At 37.2% G+C, this 18,866-nt stretch overlaps 1 protein-coding gene across 2 annotated transcripts; it reads right to left on the bottom strand.

Moving 5' to 3' along the window:
• Nucleotides 1-1,507: 1,507 nt before the first annotated feature.
• On the bottom strand, nucleotides 1,508-18,778 carry LOC111862668 (transcription factor IIIA). 2 transcript variants are annotated; one of them, XM_023848218.1, is made up of 8 exons: nucleotides 18,690-18,778; nucleotides 16,840-17,181; nucleotides 11,674-11,789; nucleotides 10,365-10,541; nucleotides 8,578-8,723; nucleotides 6,435-6,558; nucleotides 4,159-4,264; nucleotides 1,508-2,065 (listed from the first exon to the last, which is right to left on the bottom strand). In XM_023848218.1, exons 2-8 carry the CDS (start codon nucleotides 17,110-17,112, stop codon nucleotides 1,745-1,747), a joined length of 1,263 nt encoding a protein of 420 aa, XP_023703986.1. In that variant the 5' UTR covers nucleotides 17,113-17,181; nucleotides 18,690-18,778; the 3' UTR covers nucleotides 1,508-1,744. The 2 variants fall into 2 exon arrangements, with proteins under 2 accessions (XP_023703986.1, XP_023703985.1); XM_023848217.2 differs by lacking the exon at nucleotides 18,690-18,778 and adding an exon at nucleotides 18,250-18,448.
• Between the last annotated feature and the right edge of the window lie 88 nt (nucleotides 18,779-18,866).

Raw genomic sequence — 18,866 nt, 5'->3', positions numbered from 1 at the left:
ACACTATACTCGTACAACCTGAACCACTGATACCATTGTTAAATTAAACCCCAAAAAATAAATAAATTCCAGAAGACAGTAATCTTCACAAAATATCTTGAGCTTTCATGTTTTTCACTTATTCAAATACCACAGACCCTTCATTACCCCAAACTGTAGTTGTTTTGGAACTCAGTTCTCAGAAATGTTTCCATCATATCTTCCTTGAGACTTATGTTAAGATATAAGCTAATTTCTTAATACTTCAAAGACTGTATGGGGGCAATATTCCTTTAAGACACTGGTTCTAGTTTCTGAGTTCAGTAAGAAATAAGATAAAATTACTTTTTTTTTCTTCCTTTCTTGCGAAATAATGGGACCAAATTGGAATATAGGAGGAGGTTAGACCAGTCATAGCAGTTCTGGGATTTTCTTTCCAATAGAGAAACCTAATTATATTATAGTATATTTCTTCTGGTAAAAGTCCAGTATGAAGTAAGAAACTGGTATTCTACTCACATAGTATTCTGGTATGGCACAAGGGGAGACATGCCCCAGTTACCAAAACAATCCAAAAAAATCTGGAAATGAATGTATCTATAGACAACAAAACTACTTACTGATCAATAATTCCTTTCCTTTAATCACAACCTCAACATGATGTGGAAAAGAAAGGAATGTAACAGTAAGGGAAAAGAGAAAAAAAAGTAAAGAAGACAAAATCCACTCTGACCATCTCTCCCTAAGGGGCGGGAAAGATGCTGGAACTTGCCTCGTCATTGTTCCTGTCCCTCATTCTCATTTTGTCTTAATGTTCCTTCCACGAGTCGCAAAACAGGCCACACATAAACCACAGAATCCTCTGAGCTGTAACAGCATGTAGCACAGAGACAACCGAACATTTCAGAGGAACATATCGCCTCTATATTCATAGTCAAAGAGCAAGCCAAGCAAGAACTCCTGTCGCCTATTTCTAACAGTGTCTTGCTTTGCTTGCCCTTCAATCCTAAAGATGAAATGTCTGGCTATTGAACAATATGGCATTATAACCCAGAAACCAAGTTCTTCAGAGTCACCAATGTGAGAACCTGAATTCCAAAAGCCCATACATAGTACAGGTTACATGCAACCATTTTCTGCATTCTGAACACTAAATCCAACTGGTCCTTCATGTTTTCTTGAAATGGGTGTTTCCACTGTTCACAACTGATTCTTTCTCCTCAAAATATTAAACAGTACCTGTGCTTGCACATGCCATCAAGCTGTATGAAGAAAGTGGATATGAAGCTTCCAACCACATTCTTTATCTCGGGATGATACGGATGTGAGTGGATAGTTTCATGCTCGGGTACTTTACCCCCTTAGAAACTGCATTCAGTGGGAAGAGGTCAGTTGAGCGTAAGAACTGTTGGGATATGATAGTAAAACAAAATACTGCACTACCAACAGAAACTGAACCCCAATCACTGAACAAGGAGCAAACATCATATAAAATTAATTTTAATATTTCAAAATAAATGCCTCAAAATATTCAATAAAGAAACTGTATTTTGGTGATGTTTTACATCTGTCAAAATAACCAACACAATCTGTATGGAAAGGTGTCCCACAAGCACATATGTATGTTAGGGTGTTAATGTAAGTGCCATAAATGCTGACTTTTGCTGTTCATCCATTCTGTATTCAGCCACCCCAAATGATGCAGAACCTTGTTCACTGCAATCCTTCCACTTTCACATGAACTACTGCAATATAATGTATTTGCTTATGCCGCTGAATTCTGCATTTCTTCCCTTGCAGTATCACTATCTCTATGTACATCATCTAATGAAGCAGTCTTAATTTGTCCTTTTTCAACATCATTTCTTATTGCTCTGCTGTTCTCATTACCACTAATTACAACAATATCTGAGCTCCCATTGAGCAATGCTTTCTCTTCTTCACGTGATATGACAGCACCAGATAGTAAGACTGCCATGCTTTGTTTAGCCTTTCCAGCATCACGACGTCTCTTGCGTGGTTTAGAAGATTTGGAAGGCCGAGATCTCATTCCATCATGCAACTTCATGTGTTCTTTCAGCTTTTGCTATAAGGAGAAGGAGATATTAATGAAGATATGACCATTGCAACATTTCCAGTAACTATACAAAACCCCTTCATTATAATATAAAACTATCCTAAGTGATACACATAATACTATACAGTGGAGCTTCCCCTTTATGTTCCTTCATTTAAGGTTCTTCCACATTTAAATTTGAATTCCAATGATCCCAAGTCAATAATCTTAGTCTTAAATTACTTCCATTTAAGATTTTCCTCAGTTTAGAGTTCAAATCTATTCCTGCAATTTCACTGTATTTCATTGCATAATTCATGCATCACTATATGACTGTTTAGCCCTCTGCATGCCAAGAGCCAATGAGATCAGCTTGGCTGACATGTTTTAAAGCTGCCACATCCAAAGAAACTGACCTGTTGCTAAAAACACAGTACAGCATTTCTGCCAAAAGCTGGTATCAAGCGTGATATACCAATGTCCACAGGAAAGAACAGGATATCACAGTATCTGTACCTGTGGTCATCTGATTGTATCTGAGTAACTACTGTGGGTTTCTTTTTGCAAATGAATTTACTGTCAAGTGGTACTGGCATTTGTCGGAAGTAGTTTTATGGTGACACTCCAGTCACAGGGCTATGAAATACTATCTTAAAAATAGTTCAATTTTTCTTGTGCACAACACAGGCAAACATGAAGAACATCATTACTTTCTACAATCTATGGTTACATTTTTTTTACTACAAGTTTTAAAACTTTACAACAGATGGCACCAAGTCATGTAAAGTATGTTACAACTTTTCCTTTTTCTTTTCTTAATTTTTTGAGGTGGGGTGAGACTCAGTTCACTTGGTACATCAGCCACTAACTGGCCTATTGTACCAGCCCCAAGATGATACACGAGTATGGAGCAGTTGGTGGAATAAGAATTCGTAGGGGAAACGAGAGTACCCTAGTTCCACTATGTCCATCGGAAATCTCACATGACCTGACCTAGGTTGGAACCTGGGCTGCCACAGTGGAAATTCAGTTACCAATGCCTGAGCTATGGTATGGCCATGACAAAACTTGGTTCATCATGCTGAACCATGCACACTGACTTAGCAGCTATATCTTTCCATGTCAATCAGTGCCTCACTTCCTGAACACCCTGCTGTCTTCTTTTTCTCCTAGCCAAAGTCACAATTTCTCACTCCCTCACACTGCCTGTCAGCCTTGCCTGTACAGCTGCACTGAGTAGCTCTAATTCATTCACATCTGGATTTCTGACCACCAATACAAGTTGACAGGGGGCCAACTTACATGAATGTTGCCTTGAAAATCCTATTCTGCTTGTACATCCCAAATTTTGTTTTTTGACTGCAGTCACCTCCAGGGTATCTGTTGACCTACTTCTGCTGACTGACCAAAGCCCACACCTGTTGCACCTAAAGTATTTGTGTGTTTACTTATTAATACACTTTGCATTGCTTACTGGTCCTAGCCAATACTATTTACTAGCTGTATGTGCAGGGAAAAACTGTACCAGAACCAGGATTTATAGTTTTAACTGTAGCTGCTTACGTGTACATTATGGAACTCATCTGTTGTTATTTGGTATTACATTTCCTTTCAACACATACTCTCTGGGTTCCAGTACCTTCCTGTTTACTGATCCATTTTTTATTGTTCCCTTCACCAGGATGACTGAAGCAGCAGTCACAGATGGAAAGGAAGTGGACAGGAATAGGTGATGGTTCATCATCGTCGTCGTCGTCGTCGTCCCCCCTTCTCTCTCTCCTTCCCACTTCAACACTGTAGTGTTTTACTGAGTGCTGTTCTATGTTGTAACATGCACAGGATGATCATTATCCTTCACTCTACATTAATTTTGAAGAAATTCAAGGAAAAGCCTCACTGTAATTTCACACTTTGAATTAAATGCAATGATAACCCAGCCTCATACTGATAAATCATAGTAAACCTAGTCTTGAGGCAATATGCTTCTGGACAATAACAGTTAACTACACTATCTGTAAAATTAACATAATGTGAGATTTAGTAAATACTCATTTTAAGCTGAATGCAACAATGTATTCTAAGTACCAATGAAAAGTTACTCTGTTCATGCAAATTCCACTTACCAGTGTACAAAGCTTCCAGTCACAGTCTGGGTAGGTGCACTCGTATTTCTTTCCTTCATGGCTGGACTTTATGTGATGAGTGAGATTCCGTTTTTGGTAGTAGAATCTAGTCAACATAAAAAATGCAGCTTCTACCACATAATAGCTTCTATACAATAAAACCACTCTATGCTGCAATTTTAAAGGAGCTAAATACATTTTCCATTTCAGAGAGGATTCTGCTGACCAGGATCAAACCTTCTAAATAAGAATATTGCATTGCACATACTGCATGTATTTATGATTCAAATCACAAGTCAAAAGTTCAAACTAAGCTGCCTTTATAAACAAAGTATGTCATACTTCTGAACAGTCATCTCTCTGTAATGAGTAGTGCTACAAATATGAAATAATCAGCACTGTTCTAGTACATAACATGTTTTTCATTCACAAGTCTAGTTCTCATCTCCGCTGTGCACAGCACTGACAACACAGCTTGGCAGTAAAATGGCAGACTTTCAATTGCCTAGCCCCCTCTTTACCTTATGTAGTTACTCTGAGACACAACTGCTAGTTGCCCAAAACATTCAGAACACTGATGGGAACAATTTGCATCCATAGTCTCAGTTGGGCCTTTCAAAGAGCCTCAAACATAATGCTACAGGAATACCCCTTGAGACTGAGGCCGTTCAACTACCCACTGGCTCTAATCATCCACAGCCAAATATATTAAGTTCCACCGCTAGTCTCAGCCTGACCTGAAACAGATGTTCCAGCCAAACCCTCAGGTTCCCTTAGAAGAGAGCTTGTCATCCTAGCATGCTTCTTATGCCAGTTGAGTCATTTCTTATGTCTGATGAGCAGGTTCCTCACCCCCCTTAGGAGACCTCCTTCAGTCTCATCCTCAATGGACTTTCACCAAAGCCCCTGAAAGATTTTGGTTGCTTCTTCATAGCAGTAGTTCAAGGTTGACCTGGACTTTATTTTTTCTTCATGACAAGAATATATAAGCCAGAATCCCCAAACTATCACCCTTTTTCATGATCTTTATTTACATTAACACACTTTTTTCATTGTCCTTGCAGGATACTGATGTCATGACATAAAAGCTTTCATCTTGATTGCAAAGTCAGTTCAGGACACTGCATTTGAGTTCATAATAAGTTTGTGGTGTCACCTGGGCCCACAACCAAGTTCCAGGTGAGACATCAGGTTCTTTGAAGAGTGGCTCTCTCTTCCTGACCCACTTCTTGCTAGCATATCCAGTTCTTCTTGAGAGTCTGATTACTCACCCCATACGAAGACTTCCTTCAGTATTACCCCATGCATCCCTCACCAGAGTACTTGAGAAATGTGGCTGCCTCTCAGAGCAGAAGAAGACCCCACATTGAGGTTTCCAGTGCAGGGAGATAATTCTTCTCTCAGAATACTAAAAACAGGATATCTTCAGCTGACTTGTCATCTATCGACAGGAACAGCAAAACACAAATTACTGGTCCTGGCTGGGCCAACCTCCATGTCCCAGCTGAACCATCAGCATTCTTGAAGACAGCACTCCTTCTCTTGCCTTGTTTCTTCTGGCAGTGTGTCCAGTTCAGGTACTTGATGGTCAGGGTATTCCTCCCCATCAAGAGACCTCTTTCAGCTACACCCTCAATGGAATCCAGAGTCCATGTGAGATTTTGGTTGCTTCTCCAAGACAGCAGAAGACCCAGCAACTGAACCCTCTGATGTAGGGGTAGAGAGCAGTCCCCCTTCAGACTACTTATGCCAGGATGCCTTGCGCTGTCCTCTGCAGTTATGAACAGGAATGGCAAGAGCTCACACCATTGGTCCCCTCAGTTCCTGATTTAACCACAGTATGTTTCCTGTCAGTCTTCCACAAGGATCAAGTCAACTAGCCACCTTCTCACAGACCACTGATGAACTGTGAGCAAGGATTGGTGCAGATTTGCCAGGCAGACTTCCTCACTTGTATTGGAAGAACCGTTACAGATGGCACATTGTCTGCATTATAGGAGGACATCATATTGAACAACTGTGAAGTTGGAAAATGCACTGCAAGAAAATTCTGTTCCTGACTAGTAAAATGCTTATGTTTCATTTATATAGCTCTAATCATTTCAGAGATACCAATCTTCAGAAGTGTCAGCTAATTTAGAAAAACCCACAATGCACTGCCCAGAATCCTTCACCATTCTGTGTCCTATCTAAATATTTGGCTACATTACAAAAAAAAACATGCAATTTCTCCTGTTATAAGTGTTCGTCACTATATGGCTCTAATGTGCACTCACCGTGGACAGTTGTTATAGGGACAAGGCATTATCTCTCTGTCAGAGGAGTCTTGATGGGCTGACATGTGTGTCCGCAGCCTACATTTTCTTTTGAAACTTTTCTTGCATATATCACAAATGAAAACTGCAAAAAAAAATGAAACAAGACAAACTGTTCATATATGTTGCAAACTTTTTAGTTCTGCAAAAGGGGAGTTAACACAGGAAATCCTTATATATAATACCACAAAAGGGCAAAAACTGGGCAAAAGAAAATTCAAACATATAAGACAAGTCACCAATTTGTAAGTAATTTCTTACTTCCTTGTAGTAGCTTCAAAATATTCCAGGATAAATGTGAATACAGTGACAATGTGGCACAAAGGATGGAGAAGGCTCATGCATATGTCACACAAGAATTCCCTCTACATACAGTCAGTAAAAGTAATTGGGTACAATTATAACAGTGGCTATGCTGGGCCCCAAAGGAAAGTACTCTTTGTGAGAAGTTCTTCTTGCCTTTAGTAGAAGGCTAATATGAAATCTTCCCAGAAATTGAGGAAACCCATGACAGATATAGTTGTAAGCAGTGCACAAACACAGGAAGAACTGTGTCCATGTTGAAGTTTACAAACTTAAATGAGTTTAATGGATGTCTAGTGCCTCCAGATTCAAGACACAGCATTTACTCTGGACCTTCATAAAGCTATCAAATGTATGTGTAACAGTGAGCTGTTATCCTGAATTGTCCAGCACTTTGTCACATGTATATGTAACTACAGACTGTGTTTGGACTGGTAATTAGATTTACTGAACACTTGGAGATCATAATTATGAGTAACTATAGTGCCATCACTAATTCACACAATCTACAGTTCACCACAGCATGTGCTAAGTCTTCTGTCTGCTGTGTCCTCACTGGTTGTCTGATAATGGCTTTCATTGCCATAGCTTCCTCATGTACTGTGTTCACATCCTTACTGGCTAACAACTGTCTGACAACTTACAACAATGGGTGCTCTGCCTCCCACACCTCCACCAGGGGCCACCGTCTCACAATAACCACAGACTTGAGTTGGTCTGTCAACCAGCAGACTCTTTCTAGACTCTCAACTCAGACAGACTGGCTCATATTTCAATTCTCCAGATACAGCCTCTGCACAGACCCAACCGAAAACACCATTCCTCTGTTGATATGGGTGACATTGTTATCATGTGTCCCATTGTAGTAGCACTGTCCACCTGGTGCTGGACCACGAGACGCCACTTCCCGCAGCTCTCCTATTGTTGCACAATGCCACTGTTGCTGCAGTGACAATATGTTTACCGAGCTATTGTCTTGTTATGGCCTTCTCTGCTGATTAAACTATTCCAGCTTCAGTGGATATGCCACAATATTATGGAACTAGAAGATCCATTACTATCCCTAAAGAAGGCTGCAATTGGGCTGTATACTGAGAAAATTCAATTCAGTTTCCTCAACTCCATTTCTACCTAGACTTTGTTTTCCCATGTGGCCTATGTCCAAAATGTTTCTTGAGTAAAATAATTGTGTGAATATTTCCTTTCTTTCATTTCCATGATTTTGATCTTGGTGTGGACAGGGGCATTTTAAGTGAAGTACTAAACTTTCTGATCTGAAAACCATAGGCCCAGAGCAGATATATACCAAAATTCAATTCCAATATGATGAAATTTAGTAACACACATTTAAAGAACATAAGTTACAGACATCTGAGATTTGATGTCATGTATTATGGTATACGGGTACCAGTGTTTCAGAAGAACTTGCTACTTACATCTCAATTCTTCTACCCTGAAGATGGATGCAGTACATTTCTTCAAAACACTGGTATCTATGTTCCAAACTATATTATATCACAGAAGACTTATTATCATAATATCTGTTAAGATCTCAGATCATATGAAAAAACCTGTTCCAAATTCAACCCTACATTAAGAAAATACATGATTCTGATGGTTAAATGACAACTGTTTAAAACACAAAAATGCATAAGCTTAAACATCTGTATGGCTGTGGAAAATAAATCACAATAGACTGGTGCTAATGACTTGCGGGCTAGGAAGTCAGACATCAAGAGTGAAACAGAGAGAGACAGAGGATAAAGGCTAATAAAGGAAATGACATTCAAACCCATCTTACCTGCAGGATGGCTAAGCACAGTGTGTGTTTGTAACTGGGTCCAATTTTTGAACTCCTGGCCACAGTCACATACATATGTTCTGTGACCTCTCTGATGACGCTTAAGATCATAGTGTGTAGTGAAACCTACATCACATGTTGGACACCTACAAAATTTATATTCATATCAATCACAGTTAATGTGCACTAATTAAATATTATTATTCAAAGTATTACTTCAAATGTCTTGAATATAATGATATGAAGTCGATAACATTTTGAATGCAAATATTTAAGTCTTTTACATTATTTCACTCAACAGCTATGTCAAGCTTTACAAGCTAAAATCTTAGTCCCAAGCAAGATCCAATAAGCGAGTACAACGGAGCCCCCATCCAACATTCTACAATTTCAGTTGTTCTATCAGCTTGAAATTAACTTTCAATAAATCCATACCAACAAATGTGTTAAGGCCCATCCACATTACTCATGCTCGTGCTCACCAGACTTGTGCTCGTCGGGAGACTCATCTGGCTTTTACTTGTGCTCGTAAATCGCTCGTCATCGTCCATGACTTGGGCGGCTTGTCGTGAACCCCTTTGATGTACGAACAACAAGCGGAGCCTCACGAGCGAGTGGCTCGTGCGGCACGTATTGCTTGTCTCATAACTTGTCATACTGTCCACATTACTCGCGAGCATAGCGAGTCACATAAGCATGAGCACGAGTAATGTGGACACACCTTTATACAGTGAAATCTTCATACTGCATATTCAGATCTACTGTGGGTATGATCATGTTCCCCAAGACATTTACATTCTGTTTCATAGTACTGATCTGAAATGTGTTTGAAGTTATTTATAAGACTGTATTGCAATGTTCTATGCTGTACTCTGCAAGTATGGAGGCCAATATCCATAGTCCAGCATGAGTGGGTATAATATCCTGAAGGAACCTCAAATGCTTTTGTTTTCAGTTATTTTACTTGAGGGTCACACTGAGCACAGAAGCAGTCAAAACAGCACTCCTTTCAAGTAAAGAAGCATGACTGCATGGAGCTGATGTTCATGGATCACATTAATCCTTCTCGCCGCAAAACCTCCAGCAAGTTCGAAACCTTGCGAAGGGCGCAGACACTGCTTTAAAAAGGGAAGTTGCTTAGGCATGTAGTTTATATTGTACAAACAGCTGATTGCTCATTATAACAGTGACAGGGCTACCACACTAAACACCAGAGATAAAATTGTACAGCTGAAAAAAAGTTGAAGACTATCAAAAGACTTAAAAGCACCGAATCAAATACCACTGTTTATTCCATGAGTGTGGGGATTAGAGAAGGTGGCTGAAAAGAGAAACATTACATTCAAAGAGTTCTACCTTCTTGGATACAAAGCTGTGTGGTCTGGTGAAAGTCAGTGTTTTGGAAGAACATATCACCTCTGTCTCAAGGTCAGAGGGTGAACCAAGCAAAAAACCAGCATAAAGCAGGAAGCTGACCTCAGCTTGCTTATTGTTTCTTATAGTTTCTTGCTGGGCATTACCCAAATTCAGTCCCCTCTTAAATTCCTCCTCAATCAAATTTTTATTTGTTACTGTCATTCCCAGGTATCTGAACTGTGCCACATTTACAAACGATTAGTAACTACCTTTATGTTATGATTTTGTACTGCATTCTGCTGATGAGATATAAACACACATGTACTTTTCTCTGTGTTTAATTCTAGATCAATTACCTTACTAGCATCAGTTAGAGCTGTGTTTTTTATAGTATCTATGTTATCTCCGAATATAGTTTCAATGATACTTACTTAAACGGTGGAACACCAGTGTGCTGATAGAGATGTGCCCGTAACTGATGATGTTTTGAAAACCCATTGTCACAGTACCGGCAAATAAATGGATGTTTCTGTTTATGTTTACGCTTGTAATGTCGTTTTAAATTACACTCATTACTCAATTCCATTAAGCACCCTGGATGAGGACATCTGGAAGATTATGGAACACAGTGTATCCACACAGTGCAAATATTGATTTTGAAACAGTTCTGGTAGGTTTTCAATTTACTAGTGATTAAGGGACATGATAAAAGACTAGAATAGTGTGAATGTGCAAGGATGATGAAATAAGAAATCCATTTCTAACACAATATTATAATGTAGCAAGACACGCAGCACAAAACACAACAAGAGAGAACACATCCCAATAACTGAAGTACACAAATATGTTATCACACAGTATTTAAAAAAGTTTGCATACATGAATTGTAATCGAATATTTACACGCGTTACAGACACATATTTGCACATCAAAAGAGCCTACATATTTAACAACATAAGCAACAACAGAAGACAGCAATTTCCTCAACAAATACATTTTAACACCTGATGATGACAACATTGGTCAAAATATGTAGTGATGCACTTTTGAACTTTCAAACTTTTAAAGTTAATAAATTTTATATAGTGTTGCATGAGACTGCAGCTACTTGACACTACGTTTCTAACCCTTCTAGGCACGTTTTAATACACTGGGCATTAGAGATGAATTCTGTATTTAAGCATCCTGTTGCAAGCCATATTAAAATGGCTACGTATAATACAGTCCATCAATAATGCTACAAATTGTTCCTTTTTCTTCCACGTATACTTTTAACACGACATGTTTCAGCCTTAGATGGCCATCTTCAGGTGTGATTTTAGCGCATATTAATGCAGTGTAGCAGTTTAAATATATTAAGACATCTGAAGATGACCACCTAAGGCTGAAACATGTGTTAAAGCATACATGGAAGAAAAAGGAACAATTTGTTGCATTATCAATGGACTGTTATACAGACATTTTACTACAGATGAAGTTCATATTTTCTGCCATTCATGTATTCAAATCCCTTATCTAAGCACCTTCATCATTTCTTGCAGACTAAAACCATGTAGTTATGATAAATATCAATGAACACATATATGGTACAATATGAAGTCCAACCAAAATTAGGATCCAAACATTTATGTCAATAGTAAAATAAAACAAATACATATAGAGTAAGAAATGTTTGTGTTACAGTGCTGGAAAAGAAATATCTGGAATGCATATACTTCTTACAATCTGTGCGATACTTACTTGTAAACCTCTTTGTACATCAGTGCTGAATTGTGCGACAATTTCACATGACGATGTAGATAGCTTAAATGGCTATATGCCTTCTCACAGCCAGCAAATTCACATTTGAAGGGACGCTGTATGGCAGAAGATAACAATTAGCATAATACCAAACAAGAGCAGTGTCAATGTTTTAAACTCATGATCATCCTCAAATAACCTCGAAACTGTGTAAGATTTGAGGCTTTCACGGTGGTGACTATGAAGAAAGCAGTCTTCTGGGATTTGGCATCGTGTATATGTGGTGTTAACCGATGTTTCGGAGGAATATATCGCTTTTACCGGTTCTCACGGTCTCTTTGCTTGCGGATTTCTTATTTTTTCTTCTACCCTGAAGATGGAGGCGATACGTTCCTCCGAAACGTCGGTTAACACCACATATACACGGTGCCAAATCCCAGAAGACTGCTTTCTTCAACCTCGAAACTGTTTGTAAAGAATAACAGTTTTTGGATGTCCACTCAGTTACTGCTTCTAGAGTTTCAATTGTGAATTCTAACTTTTCATCAAGTTACCAAAGTCTGTATTCTGTTTATTTGTAATTCATTAATGACACTGTCAGTAACTCAGACAATACTGTGTTGAGAAACTGGATTCAGTCATTCATTCATTCATTCACTTTATTTTTCTTTGAGTAATCGATAACAGTGATCATCACCTTGGATACAGAAGATGTCCACATACAATAAAATAAGATACAATAGTGGCCGTTCAAGCAGCCTTGTCAGTTGGTAATGCAGTAATACAAAGACATTACATCCTATTCAGTAATGCAACAATACATTAATATCATACATTATACATATACAATTGCAAAATAATATACAAATGTAAAGTAAGTGTGTAAGTCAATATAAAAATGTGACCCAAACAGCAACATAAATAAAATTTGATTCAATTTATCAGACCACTCGAAGTATTCCTTTATTGAGTAAAAAGATTCCTGTAAAAAAAATTCTTAGTAACCACTTTAAACTTATTAACATCATATAGCAATTTCCTTATATCCCGTGGCAAATAATTGAAAATCTTTATACCCATAAAGTAGGGACCTTTCTTGCACTTGGACAAGTTAACCGAAGGCAAATACAAGTTAATGCTTTGTCTTGTATTTATCGTATATATCTCACTGCTAATTACAAATTTAGATGCATTTTTTTCTACCATCAACAGCAGGGAGTACATGTATTGAGAATAAAAAGGTAAAATATTTAAATGTCTAAAAAGTCCCTGACAAGATATTTTGGGGCTCACGTTAAAAATAATGATAATAATACATTGGAAAGGCTGCACAAGGAGAAAGCCATGCCTCCATTTTAAATTACTACCCCAGCATATGCCTTGAGAGACTGATGGGAACCTACTCAAGATACAAACTGAACACCTTGCAAGTACGTGTAGACACACTACCACTTAAGCCATATTGCCTGATCCATTAGATGAAGGGGACACAAACAGGCATATAATCCAAACACAAAGAGTGAGTGGGAAGACACCTGCATTTAGCACAACTCAGCAAACAGAACTGTTTGTTGTTTACTACATACCATGTGGTGTGTGGTATATCCTTGTAGCCATGTGAATATGGCAATGTACAATACAAAAAAAAAAAAACATGATAGGGGCAGCATGAAAACTGAGACATTACATTAAAGAACAGGTCTGTGGATTTGATGATTGATGTTTTGCTTTGCTGAAAAATTATTAGTTGTACATTATTCAATAAAAATATGGAGAAGTAACTAAGTTTAGTAAATGCTTAACTTGGTTCATACTGGTCCATCACACTAGTAATTATATATAAGATTTTTAACAACTGCCCAGTGTGAGTGATAAGAGCTGTGCTTTTAATTTTTCATCCTTTACATGTTTCAGTCAAAAGGACCATCTTCAGAAGGATATTATCAACACATATGAAAACTACTATTACCATGTCATATATATAAATATTATATATTTTAACTAATGCTAAGATGCACATTGTTTTGTTGAAACATCTAAAATTATTACAATAAGTCTGTTTACAAAGTAGTGTACAATATTTGTTCTAGTCTAGAACCAATTTGGTTCATGTCATTACACTTCTTCCACAGCACAGTATCATTGTTGGATGATAAGAGCTCTTTGGTATCGTGGTCCAGTTATAGAGGCTACACAGCGTTCCACATTAAAAAACTGGAAAGTGTTCCATGCTAAGTTCAGCTCCCCTCCCCCACTTAATAAAAAAAATACTACAATAACCTAGTGAACTCTCCACATAAGCCCAATCCCAAACCAAAGTGATAACAGTCGGTTAACAACCAAATCCCCATAACAAATTGAGAGTTTTAGAATGTGCACAAACTGCTTAACCTTTTGAGTAGAAATCTCAAGATTCTGACTTCTAATGGAAATGACAAATTTCAGCCTAAACATATTATAAACAAAACTTACCAACATTACAGCAAATCATCAAAATGCTCTCTCTAGTTACGCATGCATTCCTGGCACCCGTGTAAGAAGTTTACACTCACTCAAGTTCTTCTTGGGAAATAAGTAAACATGAAACTCCTGTCCCCTGTGCAAGGCATCCCACGTGTTTCTGAGTAACACGTTCTCTTTATTGAGCACTGGGGGGGGGGCAGCTTTGACCTAGAGTGTCTTAGTTGTTTTAGTTGTTAAGAGCAGTTCTTCTAGAGGAACTGTAACATCCTGAAACTTATGTCTGACCTACCTTCTTCCATTTTTCCCATCAGGACAGTATACAAACACCCATTACTTCAAAACATATCTCACATGGCATTTAACCACAGAAAGGAAATTGAAAACATTATTAAATCCCTTAAGCCCAAAAATTCACATGGATATGATGAAATCTCTACCAAATTACTTAAAGCAAGCTCTGTTTACATCAGTTCACCCTTGAATCATCTATGTAATAAATCTTTATCATCAGGTACTTTTCCTCAACGCTTAAAATACGCTATAATGAAACCACTTTTTAAAAAAGGAGAGAGAAAATGCATCTCTAATTACAGACCAATATCCATATTGACTTCATTCTCAAAAGTCTTTGAAAAAGTTATGTATAATAGACTACTTGAACACTTAAATTCTAACAACATATTAGTCAAAGAGCAATTTGGATTTAGGAAAGACCTAACAACAGAAAAAGCAACCTATGAACTAACTAACGATATTTTAAGTGCTCTCAATGACAGATTAATTGTGGGAGGGATTTTCTGTGATCTAGCAAAAGCTTTCGATTGTGTTAATCATGATATCTTACTATCGAAATTAAATTTCTATGGAATAACTGGCAAAGCTAATGAATGGATCAAATCATACCTCAAAAACAGGTATCAAAGAGTTGAAATAAATAATAAAAACTCCAGTCATAATGCATTTTCAAACTGGGGAATTATAAAGCACGGTGTTCCACAAGGATCAATTTTAGGTCCCTTACTTTTTCTTCTCTACATAAATGATCTATCTAAAACCATCAACAATAAATCTAAACCAATTCTATATGCAGATGACACTAGTATAATATTTAAGAACTCTAAATTTGAAAACTTTAAAAATGACATAAATATTGTATTTGAAGCCTTAAACAGATGGTTCGAAGCCAATTTACTCTCATTAAATTTTGATAAAACCCATTACATATCATTCACAACTAAAAACAACCACCAAATTGATCTGGACATCAGTTATGCCAACAAATTAATCTGTAAAGTACTTGATACAAAATTCCTTGGAATACATGTAGACAGTACACTGTCTTGGAAAATACATATTGAACAAATTATACCTAAATTAAATGCAGCTTGCTATGCGATGAGATCAATTAAGCCTTTTATGTCACAGGAAACATTGAAGATGGTTTACCATGCCTACTTTCATTCTATTATGAACTATGGATTAATATTTTGGGGGAACTCTTCACATAGTGTAATAATTTTTAAAATACAAAAGAATATAATTAGAATCATTACAGGATGTAGAAGTAGAGATTCATGTAGAGAATTATTTAAGAAATTAAAAATTCTACCTCTTCAATCGCAATACATATTATCGCTTCTCTTATTTGTTGTTTACAACAAAGATAAATTCAAATTAAATTCTGATGTCTATAACATGAATACTAGACAAAAATATAACTTCCACCTACCCTCATCAACTTTATCAGTATATCAAAAAGGAGTCTAGTTTACTGGCATAAAAGTGTTCAACAATCTGCCACAAAGTATTAAAAACTTGGGCAATGATACTAAAAAGCTTAAATCAGAGTTAAAGAATTATCTACATGCTCATTCCTTCTACTCTTTAGATGAATACTTCAATGTAAATAGAGAATGATGTAAAATTAAGTTATATTACTTTTTAAGCTAAAATTGCCTGTACTTATGTACGTAACCTTTTGACTTGTTCTGTATCCAAAGGTACTAACCTGCTTAGGATTTATAGAATGTAAATAAATTCAATTCAATTCAAATAACATGATTATGTGATTTCTCACACAAATTAAGTATAGCAACAGGGCATGAATGGGACGACATAGCAACAACAACACTCTTCATTTGTATTTGGAAGAGACATCAGCTATCCTGACAGGCTTTTCATAAGTTTTCCCACTCCCTCCATCATATGTTGTGCAGCCAATCTGATGGAAGAAAAGTCCCCTGTTCAAGATCTCAGATGGTCCCCATCATATGTAAAAAATTGGTCTACTAATTTTCTAATGATGACATAACAATTCATGTCACTATCTGATAATGACATAGCTAGTCCACTTGAGAGCAGCAAGATCAGAACAAGTGGTCTCCTCTGATATATGCCTCAGTACCTTCAAACTTTTCTCTGCACCGGGGATGGCAATGCTTTTCACTGCCATAGTGTTACCACCAATAGAAAGTTGTCCTTGCTGCTCCACCACCACACTGACTGACTTAATGAGATATCTGCTTCTTGGGTAGGAAAAGGATGCACAGGAGAGCGATTAGGACAATAGGATAATTAAAAGAAAGAAGAAAAAAGAAAACAGCAGACAACTTACATAAAAATTTTCCAAAAGTGGTTACTCTCAAATTCATCTAAAGAGTAAAAGCATCAATGTGAAAACAATTCTCATGCCCAACAGCATACCTTTCCTGTATGAATACACATGTGCCTAGCCAATCTCCAAGGTCTGCTAAAAACCTTATCACAATCTTCATAGGTGCAGGCATGAGTCTTTGGAGTCCCACCATGATCTGAAACTTCCAGTATTTGAACTGTTGGTACACCAGCATCTGAACCTTTCAATACTTGCACTTCTGACACCCTGTCAATGTCTGAATCTTCCTTTAGTATCTTTGATAATTTTCTTGAGTCCAAGTCTTCACATGACGTTTCTCCAGAGTCTGTGTCCATACCCATGATTGACTAATAGGTCTATATATATATGTTGCATATAAGATGTTATTTCACTGTCAATGTAGTATTAATCTGTAATCAAACAAGTAACCAAATATAGCAGACAAGAATGTAATTCTGTGTGTGAAAAATCCTTTGTTGCTTCACCTGTGGGAGGTACTCAACATGAACTAACTCAACACTGTAATTTTCCTTGGCTGCTGCAAATAAAGATAATTATTTCTGTTATGCTCAGTACTTACAAGTAATTAAATAACCTAAAACTTCAGAAATATCTATTATGTGAATACCAACCACATGTACAGACTCGCATCCAAAATCTTTACGTATCTCTACATTAGACTGACTGAATTATATAAGTTACAATATGACCATTTTGGGTACAAGCACATTAAATGCACTGTGTTAAATGTAATAAGTGCAAACAAACCCTCTGTTCAGATACCTGTGCACATGAGCAGTATACTGTCAGACCTCATCTGTCACGTTCTAGTCAGAAAATAATTTACGATTCAACTAAAATGTCAATACCTTGTGCATAGGAGGAGATATCCAACTCCAATATTCCCTTTCAGTTAAATACCCTACATCCATATTTGTTGCACTTCACTAATGGGGCTTCTTACTTGCACTTAAAAGATATGGAGAGTGTATAGTTACACAATATAAACTTGCAGAGTAACATGAATGCAAAGAAAAATTACTTACCTGCTATCATTTACCCTACCAAGTAACATTACATACTTCCTGTAAGGCTGAAACACAATTTTAACTAACACATGTCACATTTTGTAGGAACAATAAACTCATTCTAATTAACAACCCTTTAAATTGAGCTCTAGGTATTGTACTTGAAAACAAAAGTTACTGCTCTTGTTTCTATATTAAATTAGCATCTCCATGAAGCAAAAGATATATAACGAGATGCAGAACACGGATTCTCATACAGTAATTTGGTTATAAATAACCGTGGGACGAATCAGATCCTAAATATTAAAAATTCCCCGCAAAATCTGATATTTCCATTTGTTAACAGCATTCCAGCACAACACGTACAACACGTTTCGTAAAGAGCTACAAAAATTAGAATCTCCACATAGCAAGCTGTTCTCCTGTGCAGTACATGATATTTATTTGTACCTTTACGCCACAGATTCTTCCTCTGCCAGAATTGTGTCAATATCGCTTCGTGTCAGGGAATGATACTTCCAACTCTTCTAATATCTTCCTAACCTTCCTTCTGACCGCTTCTGACCATCTACACCACACTGCTTATCCTGCCTTTTATCAAAACCTGATAAGCCTGATAAACATATGCTACCATCATACATGCGTACCATCTTTGTAAGAAAATACGTTTAGGCAGATGCACCAACATACTGAATTTTTCCCTAGACTGAACTGGGAAGGTTATGAACGTTAAGAATAACCTGCCGAGGCCTTTTTTTTTTGTTTGCTGTTTGTATATTTCAAAAATAATGGATACACAGCAATTGTCTGGTAGTGTAATAATCATTCGAGGAAAACTGGCAGTCAAGTAATGAAATGTGCGTGGTCAAAGAACATGCTGTATTACTTACTATCATACATTTCCATCCGTGCAACTATTTGTTATCACTGTTTATCCTGTAAAGTAACAGCTCATGTCTGATGTCACAAAAGTAATAAAATTGTATGTTGGGTATCTGCAGCATCTGCCGGACCTGCGGACACTGCAACACGAATACGACCTATGAGAGGAAGGCAACAGTGAAACA

The sequence above is a fragment of the Cryptotermes secundus genome, unplaced genomic scaffold (genome assembly GCF_002891405.2).
Source record: "Cryptotermes secundus unplaced genomic scaffold, Csec_1.0 scaffold5, whole genome shotgun sequence".
Lineage (NCBI taxonomy): Eukaryota > Metazoa > Arthropoda > Insecta > Blattodea > Kalotermitidae > Cryptotermes > Cryptotermes secundus.
Note: the sequence above shows the minus strand (reverse complement) of the source record. Positions and strands in the feature narration are given on the sequence as shown.